At 37.2% G+C, this 21,057-nt stretch overlaps 1 protein-coding gene across 2 annotated transcripts in view; it reads right to left on the minus strand.

Annotated features, from left to right (window-relative positions):
* akap6 (A kinase (PRKA) anchor protein 6) overlaps positions 1-20,071 on the minus strand; it is a 114,371-nt gene extending 94,300 nt beyond the window's left edge. For both annotated transcript variants that reach the window (XM_057343893.1, XM_057343892.1), the window contains exons 1-2: positions 19,939-20,071; positions 9,644-10,023 (exon numbers count right to left, since the gene is read on the minus strand). In XM_057343893.1, the coding sequence (XP_057199876.1) occupies positions 9,644-9,979 (336 nt within the window). In that variant the 5' untranslated portion in view covers positions 9,980-10,023; positions 19,939-20,071. The remainder of the gene's footprint in view (positions 1-9,643; positions 10,024-19,938) is intronic.
* Between the last annotated feature and the right edge of the window lie 986 nt (positions 20,072-21,057).

Here is a 21,057-nt window from a genome sequence, read left to right on the forward strand (position 1 = left end):
CCAAAAACCATCATGCAGAAAATATCTATATCTCTGATTTGCTGCCTGCTGCAACACCTGAAAGACTCAAGATTCACAGATTTGAGACTGTGATGAAGTTCGAGTCATTTAGAGATACATATCACCAGAATTAAACGAAGCTTAATCTTACAAGACTTGTCAAAATAAACTTTTGCTTCGCCAACATCTTACTCTTCGCTACGGTAATTAAGTGATGACGAGGAGAATTGGGAATAAAGTAGTTATGCTCGATCTTTACCGTTTAAAAAGAAAAGGTTCTTCAATGTTTTCTTACAACCATAAAATTGGTGTCAAGTTATTGTGTTAAATATTTCAACCTCAAAAATTATGTTTCCACTGATGTGTTTGGATAACTTAAATTCAACTTTATTCATCCAGTCATGCGTATTGGTGACGGTTGATTGTTTTATGCATATAAAGTCCGTCGAGAGTATATCTGGACTTTTCTGGGTTAAGCTGATGTCAATGACAAACCGTGAAGAGCATGTGGGTCACTGGGTCCACAGGGCTTCTCTTTCACGCTCACTGTGGTGCCAGCGGGATAGGGCGGTGATATTAAAGGATCATTTCAACCATCTAGGATAACATAAGACCTAATGCATCTATTTTCGGCTTTTATTACAGTGTTCATGAGTTCACAGCAATAATTCAATCCAATTCACATTTATTTGTATTGCACTTTTGTATTACAATGCATATCATTTCAAAGCAGCTTTACAGAAATACCAAGTTACCAAAACAGTTTAGTCTGTTATCAAGGCTGATTTCAGAAATATACAGGTCTGAGAGTCAAATTATGTTTATCATGTATGCAGTTAAGCAGTGAATGTTAAAGCAATGATTACGATCAATATGTCAAATCTGTTTTGTATGTCGGCAACAGCCCCAGAAAGTATTTTGACACAGCTTACAGTAAGTGTACAAATGTCATTGCATTAGTTAAAAACAATATTAACATTTTACTATCTAGTTATCTAATGCCATGACATTCACACATTTTGAGCATCAAGTGGCTCTCTCTCATGTCATGTTTTTGTGTGCAAGCGTCCAATTCCTCCCAACGGGACAGCTCAGCTGTCACAAGCCTTTGACAGTTGTCTCCTCTCGCCCACACACACCGAAACACACACCCATCTTTTCTCTCACAAACTGTCATTTATACAGCGTTAATACTGGATGCAATGGGACAAGTTGAGATTTTGTAATTGCCCAAAACATAAACTGAGCATTTCTCACTTTTGTCACTTTTTCCCACTTTGACAGTCCATCTTTTCTCTTTGCAAATACCACTGTCCACCCTGATCTCTAGATGTTAATACTGCAAACACATCGGTTAACCACTAACCAACAAATATCAAAGACTATCAAGTCATGGTCCACAGCAGATATGCATAAAAGAACATGGACAACACGCCAAAGCAACTGCGGCTACTTGTCAACACAGTAACTGTCCAGTTGAGTCCAGCAGCATCTCGGCTACAGCGCTGCCAATCGCCCAAAATAACATGACACCTTTGAATGTAGGTCAGACACGACACCAACATGCTAGAAGTCCCAACATGAGTCTCCTGCACCGCGCAATAAAAAATAAACAGTAGTGTAGGATCCAACTTTGCCACAGCGCTCAGAACATGCACAGAATCATGGCTTCATGTGTATCGTACAGTAAACTTCACGAGGAGTTCTTTAGTTTGTACAAACCACATGAAATATTCTGCGGCACACTTTAGTATTTACTATAGTAAAGTGTGGTAAATTGTAGTATACTGTAGTTTATTCTAGGAACTAATTACTACATTTTGTAAATATATACTACAGTATTGTAAAGTATTTACTGTAGTAAACTGATAAACTGCTGATTATTTTAATTTAAAACTTATTATCTTTTTGTAGTGTGTTTTGGGAATTGTTCCAGTAGGATTAATCTGCCACCAATATAATCAACCACATACCAGTAGACACCACTATAGTCTCCATTAAAACCAATACAATTCCCATTATAACCATTAAATCCGTTACATTTTCTATTGTGTTTCAGACAGGGTTCCCCTGCTGGAAAAACAACCCTACTGAAAACAACAATGGAAACCACTAAAGAAGTTGTAATGGTTTAAATGGTTATAATGGGACTTGTATTGGTTTTAAAGGAAACTATAATGGTGTCTACTGGTGTGTGATGGATTCTATTGGTGGGATGTTAAATCCTATTGGAATAATGCCCAAAACACACTACAAAAAGGAATTTTGTAATTGTTTTAATGGAAAAAGCTATTGGGTTGTAAGGGTATTCTAATTCAAACCATTATAATTTCTGTGATGGTTTCCATTAGGTTTCTATGGATTTTTTCAGCAGGGAATAGAAACCATTAAAGAAGTTATAATGGTTTTAAAGGGATTTGTATTGGTTTTAATGGAAACTGTAATGGTTCTACTTGTATGTGACAGATTCTATTGGTGGGATGTTAAATCCTATTGGAATAATGCCCCTAACACACAGCACTAAAAGGATTTTTGTGATGGTTTTAATGGAAAAAGTTAATGGTTCATAATGGTATTTTAATGGAAACCATTAGAATTTCTGTGATGGTTTCTATTGTTTTTTTTCAACAGGGTAGGATTTTTACTCCAGTTTACTATAGTAAATACTAAAATACACTACAGCATTTTTTTAATGTAGGAATAATTAATGAATAAATGAAGTCTAATGAACACAAAATAAATTGTTAGTATCACAGTACTTCATTACTGAAGTAATGTTACCCTACTGTCGGTGACAAACGCCAGTGAAAGATGATGGCAGAGGTGTAAATGAGCCACAGCTGCCCTCTCAACACCATGTGACCCCTGAGCGCTGATGACCCAAGCACATGGACATAAACAGACAGACACGTAACGTCCACGTAACTCACCCTTCATTATATTTTCCTACAAAATAAATGTAATTCTTAACTTAAAACGTGTCGTCCCTGCTGAAAAAAACCCAATAGAATTCATCACAGAAATTCTAATGGTTCCCATTAAAATACCATTCTGAACCATTAGCTGTTTTCTATTAACACCATTACAAAATTTATTTTTGTAGTATGTTCTGGGCATTATTGCAATATGATTAATCTGCCAGATAACACCCCATCAACAGAATCAATCACATACAAGTAGACACCATTATAGTCTCCATTGAAACCAATACAATTCCTATTATAACCACTAAAACCATTACATTTTCTATTGTGATTTGGGCAGGGTTCTATTGTTTTTTCAGCATGGGTGCAAATCAACCCCAAACCACATCAAACACAAAGCCACAAAGAGAATTACACACAATCTTATCCTACACACGTAGAAAACTTCCTGTCAAAATCTACTGAAGTGAGAAGCTCGTCACATTCGTCCTCTCTTACCTGCTCGCCGGCTGATGTTCAACACAATGAATCAAAGCGAATCAGAAGTGTGTGTCTGTTTCAGTGATGTGTGTCAGATCTGAGCTCTCATACTGATGTCTGATATGTTGCTCTCTCTCTCTCTCTCTCTCTCTCTCTCTCTCTCTCTCTCTCACTGAACTGGAAGCCTGTTATTTCCATCATGTGTCTCTCTCTGGAGGAGGGGCCTTCTCACCACACTGAAGGGCTATTTTGGGACGTGACCTCTCCCTCCCTCCTCAAGCCATCGTGCCGCTGTCACTGTCTGCCACACCAGCATGGGCAGCTGCTGTGGGGGAATTACAGGGGCATCTGAGGGGTAGCTGGAGAGGGGAAGGTCATCGCAATGTGGCTTTCACATTTGCATCAATGCCAGTCATAACTCATATTTTTTTTAATCTACAGTACACTTGTACAACAAATGCAGTTCAAAATATGTCAAACATAAGTTCTGTTTTCTGCAGCACGTACAGTACTAAAATACTTGGCACAAAAGATTTCAGAGGCACAAATGTACGTACTAAACTATAGAGTACGACCATGCTACAGTATAGATCAAAATACTACGGTATTAGCATCTAATATTATCTTCCTTTAAATCCCTAAATACTATACAATGTGTTTTATACTATATAAATAAATTTGCCTTGCCAAAATTTAAAATGATCCTTCATTTAAAGTCATTTTAGCGTCTGCTGAATAAATGTAAATTCTACCGTGGTAGTGGAAAAGGATACTTTACTTTTAAAAAGGCATAAAAATATTTTAAATATGGTTACAAAATGGTCAACTAGCTACCTTACTAACCGCAAATGTTCCCAAATAGACCGGAAGGATTTGCGTGAAATTTTGCAGAGTGGATTAAAAATCTATCGCACACTTAATAGTTTGTAGAACAAAATTCAGCCTAAATAAACAAACATGCAAGCAACCACAGCTAAAGTTTTCTTTCTTTCTGGTGACAGAAACACGCAAAAGCCACACAGAAACGTCACAGAATCCCTCGGTTTCTCTCCAGAGCTGCTGACAGACGATGAGACTGAATTCTCTGAATTCTCCAGAGCACTAAGATGACATCATTCTAAATAAACACGTCTCAACCGGGTAAAAATACTGATGTGAGAAATATGGGTGTGTCATTGTGCGTGTGGCCTTGTGTTTATATCCCAGTGGGGACCTAAACCCGAATACAATAAATCATACAGAAAAATATTTTTTGAAAATCTAAAAATGCAAAAAGTTTTCTATGATCTTTAGGTTTAGAATCAGAATGAGAAAGAGCTTTATTGCCAAGCATGTTTGCACATACAAGGAATTTGTTTTGGTGACAGGAGCATCCAGTACACACAGAGTACTGGATGCTCTCTGTGTGTACACAGAGACCATAACATAATAGAATACAGTACACAGATGATTTAAATAAGTGCCTATGGGTATAATATACAGTTTGTACATTATAAAAATCATTACGCCTATGGACTGTCCCCACAGAGATAATAAACCAAACCAGTGTGTGTGTGTTTTCATGTTTGTATATCCCGGTGGGGACCTAAACCTGAATGCACACCAACACATGGGGACTCGTGTTACCGTGGGGACCAAAATTGAGGTCCCCATGGGCAAAAAAGCTTATAAATTGTACAGAACAATATTTTTAAAAAATCTAAAAATGCAAAAAGTTTTCTATGATCTTTAGGTTTAGGGGTTGGGTGAAGACTTGGTTTTAGGGTTTAGGTTATAATTAGGTTTAGGTTAGGGTAAGGGTTAGGGTCAGGCATGTAGTTCTGATGGTTAGGGTTAGGGTAACGGGCTAGAAATTGCATCGCGTCAATGTATGTCCTCATAAAGATAGCTTTTGTGTGTGTGTATGTGAGGGTGTGTCTGTATATTGTTCTTCGGGTGCGTCTCAATGGGGAATGTGGAGATCACAGCTGTGTGCTGATCTTCTTACACACACACTGACATCCACTGGTGTGTATCCTCGCTCTCCACATTCTATACACAACTGTTACCGCAGCCCAAAAGCACTTTCTAATATCAATTTATGTACATTCAACATTGCATGCAAACTGTAATAAATAAATATGTATGGGTGTTTCTGCAACTACGGGCACTTTTGACTGTCCAAAATAAGAAAAATTCACCCCTGTGAATTTTAATTAATTTAATTTTAATCATCAGAGTCCGAAATACATATTATAAGGTCAACAAAATTGCATGGAGTCATTAAGATTTTAATCTGGAACATGTTTATTTTTATATTTGTAATTTAATATACAGGAAACCTTGAAAATGTGCTGCGGTAAAGACATGTTGCGGAAATGACATTTTTGCTAATATTGCAGCTAATTGGCAGCTAGTAAGGTCTACTACATTAGTTTGGACTCTTAGCATCTTAATATACATGAATTAAACAGTAATATACATTTATTTTTAAAATGTAGTTCAAAGTACAGAATTACTAAGCTGTATGCTAAGGACACACAATAAATACTGACACAGAAAAGATGATATTTATATTCTTGTGAGTGAGGTGGCCTAATCTGTCAGCAATGTGTTCAAGTGGTCATTTCTGTTTCCGTAGAAACTAGACTTGTTTGTCTTTGAAAAAGGCTTTTATAATGAAGTTTTATCATTGTTGCGGTAAAGACTCAAAAGTGGACAGGCACATTTACTTCATAAAATTATAAAACGATCAGTAAAATATACAAAATAATAATAATTAATATGTATATTAAACAATTCCATTTGAAATAATGTCAAATTGTAATTCAATTAGCTTATCTTACATATCTTAATATTGTGACCAGAGTTGTGGGACATGAACAAAATCGGTGTTTGGACCTATAAATGCTATATAATTTTATATTCAATCACATTGATCATTAATTATATATTTTTTCAAGGTGTGTGATGACACTGTGAATATATTTTGACATAAATCTACTATTTCACTGCTGGGACTTAAAAGTGCCCATACACACAGCCACAGAAAAAAAAGTTTTTCAGTTTTTCTGAAATTAATATTTCTAAACATGTTCAAAGGAGTAGTTCACTTCAAAATTTGCCCCCATTGACTTTCCATAGTAGGAATAAAAATGACTATGGAAAGTTAATGGGGGGCACATTTTGGAAGTGAACTACTCCTTCAAGTGAAACAATCCTTTTTGTTTAATTCTGTGAACTACATTCCTCCCAAATTCCAAATAAAAATATTGTTTTTTATTTGAATTTATGCCCTGAAAATTAAAACAGGACAAACTGGTAAAAAAAAGAGATGCAATGTTTGCAGATCTTGAATGCTGAAAGTAAGTTCATGTTCGTGCTTAAACACCACAACACTCGTGTTTTACATGTATTAGGATCCGTTTTGGCATGCTCACAGTCTTTTACATTGCTGTTGGGTGACTTTGTCATTCCTGAAGTTTGTTTCTATCAAAATTCAACAGACACTGGACTGGAATACTCAAAATATATTCAGCTGATTAAATGCAAAACTGGAGTGGAATCTTATTTTTTTCGGCGATACATATCAATTGCAGCACAAAGGTTGCATATTGCAAATGGCCAAAATGTATCTTTATTATATCTGTTAAATGGATTACTTTTGTTGTAATTTAGACCTAAGTAAATTAAGCTTCAATGGACTAGGGTTCTTCAGGTTTTCGTGGGTGGAATGTAATTATACCCACACAAACTACAGTACCATATTTTCTACACTAGATGGCACTGTATACTTCAAAGTCAACAGTGAGTATTTGAACACAAACCAGGAATTCTCTGTGTATATATATACTGTATATATATATATATATATATATATATAAAACACTTACTGTCTTTAACTGCCATTAACTTGCACTATAAATGTCACTTTTTTGTATGTGTATATCAAACCTCTCACAAAGCATTTCAAAGTACAAATTGTCACTGACATCTGTACACATGAAAAGAAAAACTTGGACGTGATTGAAATGATGGATTGAAACGTTTCTTGTCTTGAAACCCAAAGAGGGTTTAACAGCCATGCTACTAGAAAATAAATATATATATTTTTTAAAAGAAAGCAAGAGAATTTGGTTGTACGATATAGGCACCTAGTGTTGAGATTTCATAATGGGACAGAAGTCAGAATGCAAGTCAGTGATGTGGGCGCTGGGCTCTCTGGCCTCTCTCATACTCAAACTGATGTGTGCTGTCCAGACTGACTCATTGTCTGCTGATACTGGACACAAAGAGATCAGTCATGCTCAGAAAAAAACACAGAATCCTTCACAACGACAATACAAAGCAACAACAGAAAGAGAGGGATTTTATAAAAGTCTGTAAGAAGCAGAAAAACACGGTCAACCAACCAAAGACAACATACAGCCAAACTGTAAAAGACACAGAACAAACGTGCTCTATGAGAAAAAAAAAGCTTTAATCGTGGCTTATGAAAAACCAAGACGACAAACAAACTATGATTAGACAGTAGCTATGTCCCATGTTTGTTACGATCTCACTTTACATTGTTACTATGAAGACATGATCCAGAACTGCGAGCATTGTTTTTTGCCTTGCCTAAGTAAGACAATCATTTTATGTCAATTATTAGCACGGCAGGCAGATTCACCGACTGTAAAAGCATGTGACACCAGAGACTGTGGGTTATTTAAAATAAACAGAAGTTGATAAATGCAACATCAGACACGGAGAGGAAATAATTTTAATTTAGGAATGAGCGATCGGGTCATGTTCCTCAGGCAGACACGCTTGAATCACACTAATAATGTACAGAATCCACCTAAATGGCGTGACTGTGGTTTCTTTTTCGTTATTTCATCAATGTTTCAATTCTATATACTATATACTTAATAATCAATATACCTCTCTATATGTATACTTCTATATCAGTCTTAACGCTCTAGCAAAAAATGTATCTTATTTGTGGCCAGATTTGTGTTTACTGGAAAAAAATCTGATTTCTTGTAAAGATGTTTATCGATATGTGACGCGTTTATGATGATCTAATAGATCAATGCGTTCTCTAACACTAATAAAGCACGCTAACTAGGACTCGATACACTACAAGAAAATGAAAGAATACAACTGAAGAGCAATGATTCATAATGCTAAACGCATACACACATGACCGCCTGCGAGTGCAATGTGCACATGATATAAAAAACATCCAGCAAGCCATACAATAACTGATAATACAATCATTTATAGGAATCCAGCAAGACCTCAGGGTCACCGAATAATTGATCCGCTTTCGATCAAATAAAGACAGAAATCACTAAAGACATTTCATTGTTTTAAAGATTGTCCACATCTCTCTATATTTTGTCTTAATTCAAACGCCATGTGTTACTACCTGCTTTTACTAGAGAGAGGCAGGTGGAAACAGAAAAACTGCACTAGCGTAAACCCGGATAAGTTGGCAATACTCGTTGCCTCACATTTGTTTAGTTTTAGAGGTTCTTGGTTTAAGTAAGAAGAACTTTCAGTCTTAGTAAGTGTGACTTGAATATTTCATTCATTCTTCTCGTGAAATTAAGTAGACAGTTGCACTTTTAAGTGACTAAACTCATTTTTTTCCGTTCCTTTATTTGACACATTTCTTAGTCTTAATATGCATAAATCAAACACCTTGATGCAGTTTGACGCAAAGCATGCTGGGAATTGGAAATCCTTCTTGAGCAATTGTGTTGAATTAACGTCTTTAAATTAAGTAAATTGAACAAGGAGCAATTTTTTAGTCAAAACTTCATGTTTCATTATACTTTACACAAAATTAAAAATGTGTTATAGGAACTTAAAATATTTAAGCGGTACAACTTTTCTATATAATTAAGTTTACATAACTTAATTTGATACAGCATTTGAGTTAACAGTGTGTAACTAATCAATGTGCATTTCTGCTCAAACATGAACTAAACGCTACAAAACTTGAGACACTTTCCCTGTCTTATGCATCCCTCATCATGTTACATAAAAAAGACAAAAACGTAATAATTTGGTCTGCCTGTGAAACAACTTTCTGTCCTGATGACATCACAAATCACTCTTCAGCTCACTCAAAACTCTACACTTGCCTACATGCTAGTTGGACATCCTGATCCAGAAACTTTATTATTCATTCTAAATGGCTACAGGCCGATAAACATGTGTCATATACTACACCATCCGTACCGCACATTGAGACGCAATCCTCTTACCTTGAGCTGTACAAGGTGCACATCCACATGTCTATTGGTGATGTCTTGCTGCACAGAATGTGTGAGGTCTCTTACTCGTTCTGTCGTGGCCCTCAGCCATGTCTCTATCTCCGGCAGGTGGAGCACGACCTTCCAGTCGGCCCCTGTGTGGAGGGGTGGGGGCTTCTGGTACCTGCGGTAAGGATCTTGTGTGTGGGTCGTTCCATCACCGCTAACACCAGCCCCGCACAGTTCCAGGTCATCATGCTTATCCGGGTCATTTTCGAGGGTGGGGGTCACAGAAGTGATCATAGGGGAAGAAGCCTCAGTGGCCATCGGCGATACGGCGATGCTCATGGTGAAACGCGGCGTGGTCCTGAGGATGGGGATGTTTGGTTTGGCTGAGACAGAGGGAAAGGAGAGAAAATAAAAGAGGATGAGAAACAGAGGACAGACAGAAACCACAATTAATGACAAATGATTTGCCACATTATGTGAAATACCAGAAAGCCAGACAGGTCATTTGGGAGGAAGATTGCATGGCAGTCACTATCATGGTCTGCTGGCACGTAAATTGGCCATCAAGGAGATTTTGTTCACAGAGAGATCCGAATAATTTCATTACCACAGATATTTATGAAAAAAAGATCAAATAGCAAAGCCTTTAATAAGCAAAGCCTCTTTAATCCTCTAGTATTTGTCTGTATTTACTAAGAAAAGCCCAGCTGCTAGCAAGCTGCAAATGTAAAATGAAGGTCATTACATTTACAACCCTTCATAATGTTCTCTTGTCTACAAAACTTAAATATGCATCTATTCCAAAGCTGAATTGAACTGTTGAATATTATATAACTGCATTATAATGAGAGATCATGAGAAATGTACTTAGTCGACTGTTTCCACTAACTCCTCCGATGTGACTGTTCTTTGTGTCCTAGACAATTTACTAAGAACCTTTTACACTACAACAAAACAAACACTGAACCATGAATATGACCAATAGCCAGTAATATCTAAAATACCCAAAAGTATCAGTTCAATACGATCCCTGACACGAACTCACTACATTACTTACTGTGACATGGACGTGATTAATAAATGATGCAGTCATCTCTAGACATACAACATCATAAAAACAGTGTCCAAGATCAGCATCTGAGGTCATTTTCACCTCACACAAAGGCCTGTGATGGAAAACACACTAGTTTAAATGTGAACTGTGATGTTCATTATGAGGTCATCTCATCAGCATTATACAGCATTGAATATCTAGACCACTGCAGCGGCGAAACCAGCGATTGGAAATCAATATCTCGAACGATCCGTTGTGTGTGTGTGTGTGTGTGTCCGGTTAATGTGCCGTTTCAGCAGTATGTCACACACACGCTCCCACACATGATAACACTGCAGTAAGACAATGAATTATTCAGCTTTTATGACTGCATGCCATTTGCAGCTCATTCCCGTGCTAAAGCTGAAATGAAGCTGTGTAAACGGATTCACTAGGTGACATTAAACATGACAGGGTAGAGACCGAATCTGCTCAAATGTGTTTGCAATTCTGTCTGAACAGAATTGATTAGAACTACATCTGCATCACAATAACATACAAGCGAGCTTTCACATGTGCACAGGATTACAGGTGATTAGCATATACATGAATGTGTAATATATTCAAAACATGACATTTGGATTTACTATGCGTCTACGTGTTTTACCGCAAGCTGGTTATATGCGTTTCATGAATGAATCGTTTTTAATGACTCGGTCAAACTGATTCACAAAGCAGTGGTTGATCTATATTGGCTTTTGTAAATATCTGATTCTTGAACTTTTGCATTTGGTCCCCACATAATACAACATTGTGCTGGAGAGGATCGACTCAACTCCACAAGCGCAATCTCTTCTGCTTTCCGATGAGTAAACCAATGACAGTCATGGCATGGCACTGCTCTTACTCACACGTGTATGAGTGTGTGTGTGATCTCACAGTGAGGACAGAAAATTGAAAAACAGGCCTGTGACATCATCTATCTTTAAAATCAAATGTCTCATCTAATAATTTTTCATCTTTGAGTCTCCATGCGAGAGAAAACTTTGAACAGTTTGTTATATCTACCCGCTCTCATCGATCTGCGTATAAATAACACGCTGTTGCAATATCGTGTAATACGTGTCCATAAGGCAGTTCATTTTATGACTGTAGTTTTTGTACTGCCCACCAATCAGGTCGCATATATTTCATCCAACTTCATCTGGATAGACAGGATCAAAAAAACTGCATCTAAGTCATGTGGAGTATATTTTTTTGAAAAAGGCATCACAGCTGCAGAGAAAAAAACCCCATCGAGCCACGAAACGTGAATGTCTTTGACAGTGACAGCTTTGATTTCACACTCAAAGTGTCAGTGTAAACAAATAAATGATCAGTATAACACTGAGCAGAATGGCCAGCATCTGTGTGAGGCTGTTTGAACGTCAACGTCTACGCCAGATCCTCATAAACAACATCAGTTCTGCTGATGATGACATCACGAAAGCACAGGAAATGAGCAGAATTAGACTCCTACAAAACACAGTAAAACCATACTTTACCTTACAAAGTACTTTTGCATTTTTTAAAAACGGTTTAATGCTAATAAACTATGAGTAACTGCATTTAATAGAGCTGCTAAGGAAATCATTGCTATATTATTGGTCAAACTTTGGGATTTTAACAAACATAAATGACACACATTTTTTCATCATTTACTCATCCTGATGACATTACAAACCAATGTCACTTTCTTTATTCTACAAAACAAAAAAGATATTTTGAGGAATGTAGGTCACATTTCTCAAAATATATGTTGTGTTCCACAGAAGAAAGAGTCCAATGAATTATGACACAAGTTCTGTAGAAGCAATAATCAAAAAGTTCTATTTTTATAATATAATATATAATCATTTTTGCTTAAAAGAAAATTCTCAAAAAATCTAATTTTACAAAACATGGGCAGTGCATATTCTTATTTTCATATAACACAGAAACGGTCAAACTTCTTAATGCAGAATGCAGATTGTCCTTGGTCTCTCTCTGTGAACATGGCTGAGCTGGCGTCTCTACGCTTTTGCTGTGTGTGTTTCATGGCGAGCGCTGGTTTAGATAAATGACTGAACTGGAATCAATACAGACATGTACAGCAGGACTGGGGGAAAAGAACGTTGTACGGGAGGAGTTCAATCTCTGCAGAGTGCCGCTTTAGTAATCTCATAACCCCACATTAAACCTTCTAACTGCATTTAAAACCTATTTCCAGTCAGCCTGTGAATCACCATGACCGGCACCATTTGAGTAATAGCAGGGCTGTTCCATACGAGAGAACGAGAGAGACCCCATCTACACCCGGAAAAACCCCTGCGAAGTAAGGAGACTTCTCCTGTCCGTCTATTCAACACTGTGCTCAGATTTACTAAGATATTAAAACGTGCAATCAAACGTCAAAAAATGAAAATGATCCGAAAATGATTTAATTGTGCTAGCTACTGATCAGCTAAGGGATGTTCTTATGATGACAACTATAAACATACAGTATATTAGCATCCACAAAAACACCAACAGATGATAATGTTATGTTAATTCTAAGCGCAAAGACACATCCATGGATGCAGATGACCTGCCGCTGCTTTAAGCCTCTCAAAGAAACATAAAATTGTTTAAAGAAGCCGTCAGTCTGTTGAGAGAGTTGTTGTCTTAAGACAAATTTTATTTCTATTTTTGTTGCCATTTTAAAAATTTCATAGACGATTTCAGCGGTTACAACGTGAACAAATGCGACCTCCGCAAAGAATCAATAAATGTTGTGTAGTTTTAATTTAACTGAATACAATTAATATACAATAAAAATATAGAATCAAGTATATTAATATAAATGAAATATAAAATAAATGGCTATATAATAACCAAACATAGACTGGAAGTTCTGTGATTTACTCATTTTTTGGTAGATCTTACAATTTAGGCTTAAAGACATTGAGTGAATTTCAAAGCTGTAAAATCAATGAAATATACTATTTAAATTGAGTATATGTATGTAAAACAAATAAGTAAATCTGAGTAACTCAAAAAGTTCCATTAGAATTCACCAAAAATATTACGGGTGTATTAAAAATAGAATTCGTTAATTAAATACTTATGTCCTTTCATTAAATAAACTTAATCAATACATGTACATTTATTAGAGATTTATTGTTTATGTAATTTATTTTTTAGAGAAATGAACTGTTGGATTTTAATTTAAAAAAATTATATCCACTCAAAAAAACTTTTAAAATCATTTTTAAAGATTTTATTAAGTTAATATAGCTTTTTATTTTTGTGATATTTACTAAGACACTGGATTATTTTTTCAAGTGACAGAGATAAGAAAATGGTGTGGGCACTTTTGACTTACGCAGGTAAATAACAACCGAAGAAAACCTTAGCAACATCCACATGCCAAAGGCCTGGCAATCACCCAGAACACACAAGCATCACGGCAGTGAGTTCTGCAAAGTACCAAACACTGCAATGTGCTCTTACTGAGAAATATTTGAGGCAACACAAGACAACGTTGATACTTCAATAAAACATTACAGAGAACCTGATGCATGAAAGAGCAACCTCTGAGTAATGCAGAATGAGTAATCGGTGTGGAACATGGCATGCTTCACTTGTAGTGTATGTACAAGATGAGAGAGAGACAGAAAGAGAGAGAGACAGAAAGAGAGAGAGAGAGAGAGAGAGAGAGAGAGAGAGAGAGAGAGAGAGAGAGACCAAGTAAACATGAGTGTACAGTGTAGTCCTAAATAAAGGCTGAATCCAGACAGCAGGCCTGTAACAACTCTCAGCTGGTAGTTCTTTTCTCTGGGGCTCTGGCCCAAATGCACGGACTTATTTATTTATCGTATCCACAAGCAGATATCCTGATGTTTGAACCACCTTCTCAAATGTCCGAGACAAACGGAATAAATGACATTTTTGAGATTAAAATTCATTCTCTCATCCCAGCATGACACCAGCGTCTGTTTGACTGACCACTGGCACACTGGGATTGTTCAAGAGATGTGAAAACAAACTTTACTTTTATTCAGCTTAAACGTCTAAAAGAATTACTGAGCTAGGTAATACTTTGTCATGGTTATAAAAGGTAGATCTTAATAGCCGTGTTACAGCTGCAGAAAAATAGATCAAAAAGAAGCTTTATTATGCATTAGAAAATCCAGTTATACAATTTTCCCACTTAGGCTCACTTAAGTACCATCTAAAGAACAGAAGCAAGTTCTCAATCACTAGAGTTCCTCTTTTAATATAAATCGCTTCTTTAGAGCTGTAATATATCAGCCAGGAGCGTTTAAGTAACTTAAGAAAGGTTAATATTTAATAAGACATTTACATTTTCTTAAGTTAGAGGTGTTTGCACCTCCCACTACATTTCTAGAGAAGCTTTGCGATTCCTAGTGTTGTTGTGTGGTTGCCAATGTGTTCTCCATGATACCCTTTGATACATGCTTTAATTATTAGCATAATAAATAAGGTCAAATCACAGACCAGCAGCCGCATCTGTGAAGGATCGGATGAACTTCAATAATTCATTATACTGACGTAATGACCTCGCCATTTTGGAGATAGGATGAAGGAATGCGTGTTGTGTAATTCAGTGGGTTTATCACACTTTACATTACAGTATCAACAGACACTGTAATGTAAATTGCTGTTGTTTTATTTCCTTTTTTCTCACATTATGAATTGAACAAATTATTTTCAAATAATTTATGAAAACAAATATCCCATGTGACTCAGTCAGCGTTTAATTCATAAATCGGAGGGTCATAGAGAGAGACAACACGTGAATAATATTTTACATCATTATTGCATTCAAATGTCAACCCTGCCCAGACAGTAAATCTACTTTCTCTCATTTTTAACATGGAATTCTGTATGTGCACACGCTGTTATTCAAAGCCGATAACATGAGTATACACAACCGTGAGCTATAGTGTAAAAAATACTGCATCTCTGCACTCACACAACATTAAAAAACAAGATTTACGCTTCATAACCACCATAAGGTAACTCTAAAGAGAACTGTACACACAACTCTAACCATCAAATACCAAGAACAACTATTTACAGTCCTCATTATCCTACATAATTAAATATTCCAGATTATGAATACACCCTAAACTCCAAAAATGTGCAGATATTTTTAAATATTACATAGAATACATACAGAGAATACATGAACCTTTTATATTTATCTAGTTAAATGAAAAATGTTAAATAATAATCAAAAGAGCATCATCTGAAAACCTCAAAGTAGCTTACATTTACTACAATTTTGTCATTGTACTATATAGTTACAAACTCAGATCTTTAAAGTCCCCGTGAACCGTAAGTTGCTCGAGTGAAAAGTAATAGGCCCTTTTCACAATGACGTCACTTAACTTCTGCCTTTTCGCAAAGCAGTGTATCATAACATCCGTCTTGCAACAAACAAGACGAAGAAGAACTTCCGTTTTGCCGTTGTGCAGGAATTTAACAACAGTGGAAAAAAAACCCTGACAGAACACTTATTCAAGGACTTATCCTAGCACCTTCGCTAACACAAAAAGAAAACAAAACACTTACCTTCATAATCAAACAGGTACTGTTCAACGAAGCATTTGTATCCTTTATCTAGATTTGGTCTTGTCGTAAGCGAAAATTTGTCTGCAAGATGTTGTACATCATCCAGCCGTATTTGTGGCAGCTGTGCAAGGGACTTGGTAAACTCCATTCTAAGGTAAGTAACGATACACTGCTTCGCGGCAGAACGGAAGATGCGTGACGTCATGTGAAAAAGCCCTATTTCAAAGGAGAAAATTAGTAGGCGTGGCTTGCGTTTTTCACTGCTAATTGATTGGATGTGTAAAAACAGCTGTTGCATTTTGAAATGAAACTGGCAGCAGACTGACGGTTGAAGGGGAGGAGTTAACGGATGCTCTGCCCAAGCCGTCTAATTTACGTAATTTGAGATGGATAGTCATTTCACGGTGGAAGTGCATTTTCAGATTTTAACAGAAGATTATGAGGGTATTTTAAAAAGAAAATGACCCACATTGATAAACTGTTTACTATAAACGCTGCAATATTTCATGAAAAAATGAGAATTGTCATTTTTTATTTCACTGGGACTTTAACCACAAAGCCACATAACTAATGTTGTCAGATTTCAACAGTGAAAGCAACACACGTTGTGCTCTTGATTGAAGTGCGTTGTGTCAAAGCATGAAGCCTGACATAATAATAATCCAATAATAATAATACAATAATGTCCTAATAATACAATAATGTTTTTGGAACTGTCCATCATCTCTACCAAACATTTTTTCACTGTGTCTGATCAATATGCTGTTAACCCTTAACCTTCGAACATCAATGGTGTCAAAGGTCAGGGTCGTTTATTCTGCAAGTTCATTACTACTGCTACCGTGGCAACATGACCCTTCTGAACCCCACGATAGAAAAACATAATTTTTAAGCCATTTTATCACAATCAACCTGTGAGCTCAAGCTAACCTCCACAGTTCTCGGGTACATTTATAATGGGAAGACTGTCAAGAATTATATATTTTCAAACAAGCATCCAGCTGCCGTTTATAAAATATATTTAATGACACCGTGGGTTGGATTAGTCAAGAAGTGCCTGGCCGGCTGCTGCCACACCCTGGGTCTTAATGTTAGATGACAGCTGCCCTCGTTGTGTTTGAATGATGACAGAAGCAAACGGAAACCATAGAGAGACGGGCCGACTGCACTCCGAGATCAAATGGAAGATTAACTGAGACGTGATATCCCCATCACAGAGCTAGAGAAGGAAAGGCCAACAGCATCAAACAAACTGTGGTTCGTGTCAGGCGTAAATTGTGTTCGAGTTCGGCTTTTAAATTGCTCATTTTATTGCTTGTTCCAGTTGTTGGGTAGTACAGACCTGCTAAACTAGACAACATTTCAGCATGCTACTAAAGGCCCTGGTCTGTGCCCTCAGCTCTCCAAAATTCAAATCTCACCGTGACACTGCGACAGCAAGCGATCCGGGTCACATAGGCAAAAGCAAACGGCTACACGGCATATTCCGCCTCTGTTTTAAACAGGGGTCAGTTCTTGTTGAAAAGAGGGGTCTGTTCCCCACCCAAACCCCTGCTTTTCACACAGACCAGCATCTCAAACACAAACCCTCATCACCATAATAAAACCACCATCTCGTGGGAGAGGGAGGGGCAGACAACACATGATTCGCTTTCAAAACCCAGTGGCACAGAGGCCGCGCGAGCACAACTGCAATAGCGTCTAAGGCTGTCGGGTTGAATTACACAACTATATATTTAGACAACCGTAGATGTATATAAGCAAGCATGCAGTAAAATGCAGCAACTCGATGTTGAAGTGCAACACATTGTTGGGTAATATATTTGCTATGAGGGATGTGCAAAGTGGCCCATATTGCCTGGTCCAGTGGAGATCGCCAATAATGATGATCCATCAACATTCAATATGTGTGACCAGTTTACGGTTCCATTTGTTAACATTAGTTACGTTAGCTAAAGTTTCATCCAAAAATTTAAATTCTTTCATCATTTAGTCGTCCTCATGTCACTTAAAATCTGTATGACTGTCTTTTGTGGAACACCAGATATTTTAAAGAGACACTGGTAACAATTTTGGCCCCTATTGACGTTCACTGTACGGACACAAAACCACAGAGTCATTTCTCAAAATATCTATATATAAAGTTTTCAACGACACGAGGACGAATTAAGGATGCCAGAATGTTTCTTTTGGGGTGAACTATCCCTTTAACAAACAAACAAGAAACAATACAATTGCACCATTTATTAAGCTTAGCCTCAGTGTTTACGAATACATTTTTATTTTCAGTGTTAAATCTGTTGACATTAGTTAACGCACAATGAGCTAACATAAACAAATAACGAACAACTGTATTTATATTAACTAACATTAACATTAACATTAACTAACATATGGTAATAAAAGGAAGCTTGATGTAATGTGTTACCTAGCACCACTATTTTGTATGCGCTTACAGTAAAGTCCAATAGCCTAAACTACAATGAAAATCTTGGATTCAAAAACTAATTTTGCCCAAGAAACAGAGAAATGTTTTGTGTTTTTAACATTAAAAAAAAAAAACATCACATCAATCGAATTAACCAGAAATCGGTACAATTCAGTACTCTTTCTGGGTCGCTACTCAAGCACATTAGCTTCTTTATACAAAAATATCAGATAATCTTGCCTGAATTGAAAGACAAAACATGCTCTTTTAAAAATAATGGATGATCAAAGGATGAACTTGTAGAGTTCAAGTAAAGGGAGATCCAGAAATGTGAATATTCTAAAGCAACTTTTCATTTCCATCCTCCTGATAATATAATTTGCAAACAAAACAACACAAGTGATGTTTTCACAAGTGGTCTCAGACTTTTGTACCCCACTTTAAATTGTGCGTAACGTTATATGATAACTACCCGATACAGCATGCTCACTCTGCCCTTTATTTCCTCGTTCACCAGCCAACTCACCCGGCCAATGAATTCTGATTTCAAGCCTGCAGTGCATCGCCACCACACCTTGGGACACATGCTCGCTTCCTCCTCAGTATTTCTGAGCATCTGTCCTACAACATCATTCAAACTAAGCAGGGCAGGGTGTGCGCTGGGGCCCAAGGTGATGATGAGGCAGCGTCTAAAGAACCATGACCAAGCAACGACACAGGCGTGTCTGTCCACTGGACCACATACACAGAGAACCGCTCATAAACCCGCAAATCCCACGTCCCCCATCCTGCAGCGCAGAGGCCAAATGGGACAAGCCCCACAAACGTGCTTAACACAAACACAAATGCAGGGGTGTTGAAAGACAACAGCAGGCCACACTTCCGTGTGAGGTGGTTGGAGAATACACTCACTCACACCGACACACACACATTGCTGTCCTTGTAGACAGAAATAGCAATACTGCAAAATAAATCATCCCCTCCCCAGGCTTTATAAGGCTTATATGTAAACATTCAACCACCCTTACGGATACTATTTGTGTATGCAGCTGGTCCATCCTATGCAGGCCATTTCAACAAAGCAACGTGCCATACCAATCTCCCATAATGCCATAAATCTCCATCAGCTCGAGTTAAACCTTCGGATAATACAAGAGCTATTTAATTCTAACCTGGCTTTTCTAAAAAAAGCATCCAGCAGCAGCTCACAACAGCAAAAGACAAGAGCCGGGTACTTACCATAACACTACTCCATTTTCCTTATAGTGCGGTGTGTGAGGGAGGTGCCTGCTGTACTGCAGCTCTCGCTGGAGGGATGCTGATGATGTAGCTCCTTTCAGGAGAGCAGCCCAGTTACCTTGGAAACTGTGAAGTGATGGAGTGGCCGTGTTGTGGTGTGATTGGCCGGAAAGGGGTGGTGCTCACTCTGTGGGGTCCATGGGGGCGGGGCTACAAATAAGAGGAGAGGAAACAGAACTGTGGATGCAGATACACCACATCTGAGAGAGTGGTGTCCGTGGAGTGCAGTATAACTCAAAAGCAAATAAATACACGTTTAAATACACAATATATGGTATGAGAGATGAGAAATAATATATGAGAAAGTATGTGAAGAATGTACCTGACACACTTCGTTCCAAGCAATCAGGTAACGTAATCCTGGTTATTTTGTTCATATTTTATCGGTTTTTTTAAGTCAATCTTATTTGCATATTTATGTCAGTGACAGCTTATCGACAAACAATGCTAGCTGTTACACGCACGCGATAGCCTTTGTCAAACCACTCGTCTTTCAATGGAAATGTCGCCAAATAAATCCACATAAAAGTGATTAATAACACTATAAGAATAATGTTATCCGTTTACTTTAATAACGTTTAATACAAACACATCATGCAGAAGTTTAGTGACTTTACAAAGTAAATATTTAGTTAGTTGTGCACCGAGGTTGTTCATGATTGGTGTAATGTTGTTACAAAACTCACCGTAACATTGAACATGACACCGGTTTTAGCAAATAAGTAATTACTTGAGATTGTAAAGACTTTAATATACATTTTACGTATCTGACGTACACCTTTCTAAAGTACCGATAATATTAGATGGCTTTGGCGTCTTATTTGCACGTGCAAAAAAGAAAACCCTCCTTTGCAATTTTAAGATAACGACCACTGGATGGCGATGCTGGACCAATTATAATCGATTTGGTGATCAGCTGACCTCAAGACGGACCCCCTGGCTACGACCTACAACCTCTGGTTTTTAATTTTTTTTATTATATATATAATATATATTGTATTTTTTTATTTCGAAATAATCAGGCAATATTATAATATTGCTTACAGGTTTCACCCTTCG

Source organism: Triplophysa rosa, linkage group LG10 (assembly GCF_024868665.1).
Source record: "Triplophysa rosa linkage group LG10, Trosa_1v2, whole genome shotgun sequence".
Lineage (NCBI taxonomy): Eukaryota > Metazoa > Chordata > Actinopteri > Cypriniformes > Nemacheilidae > Triplophysa > Triplophysa rosa.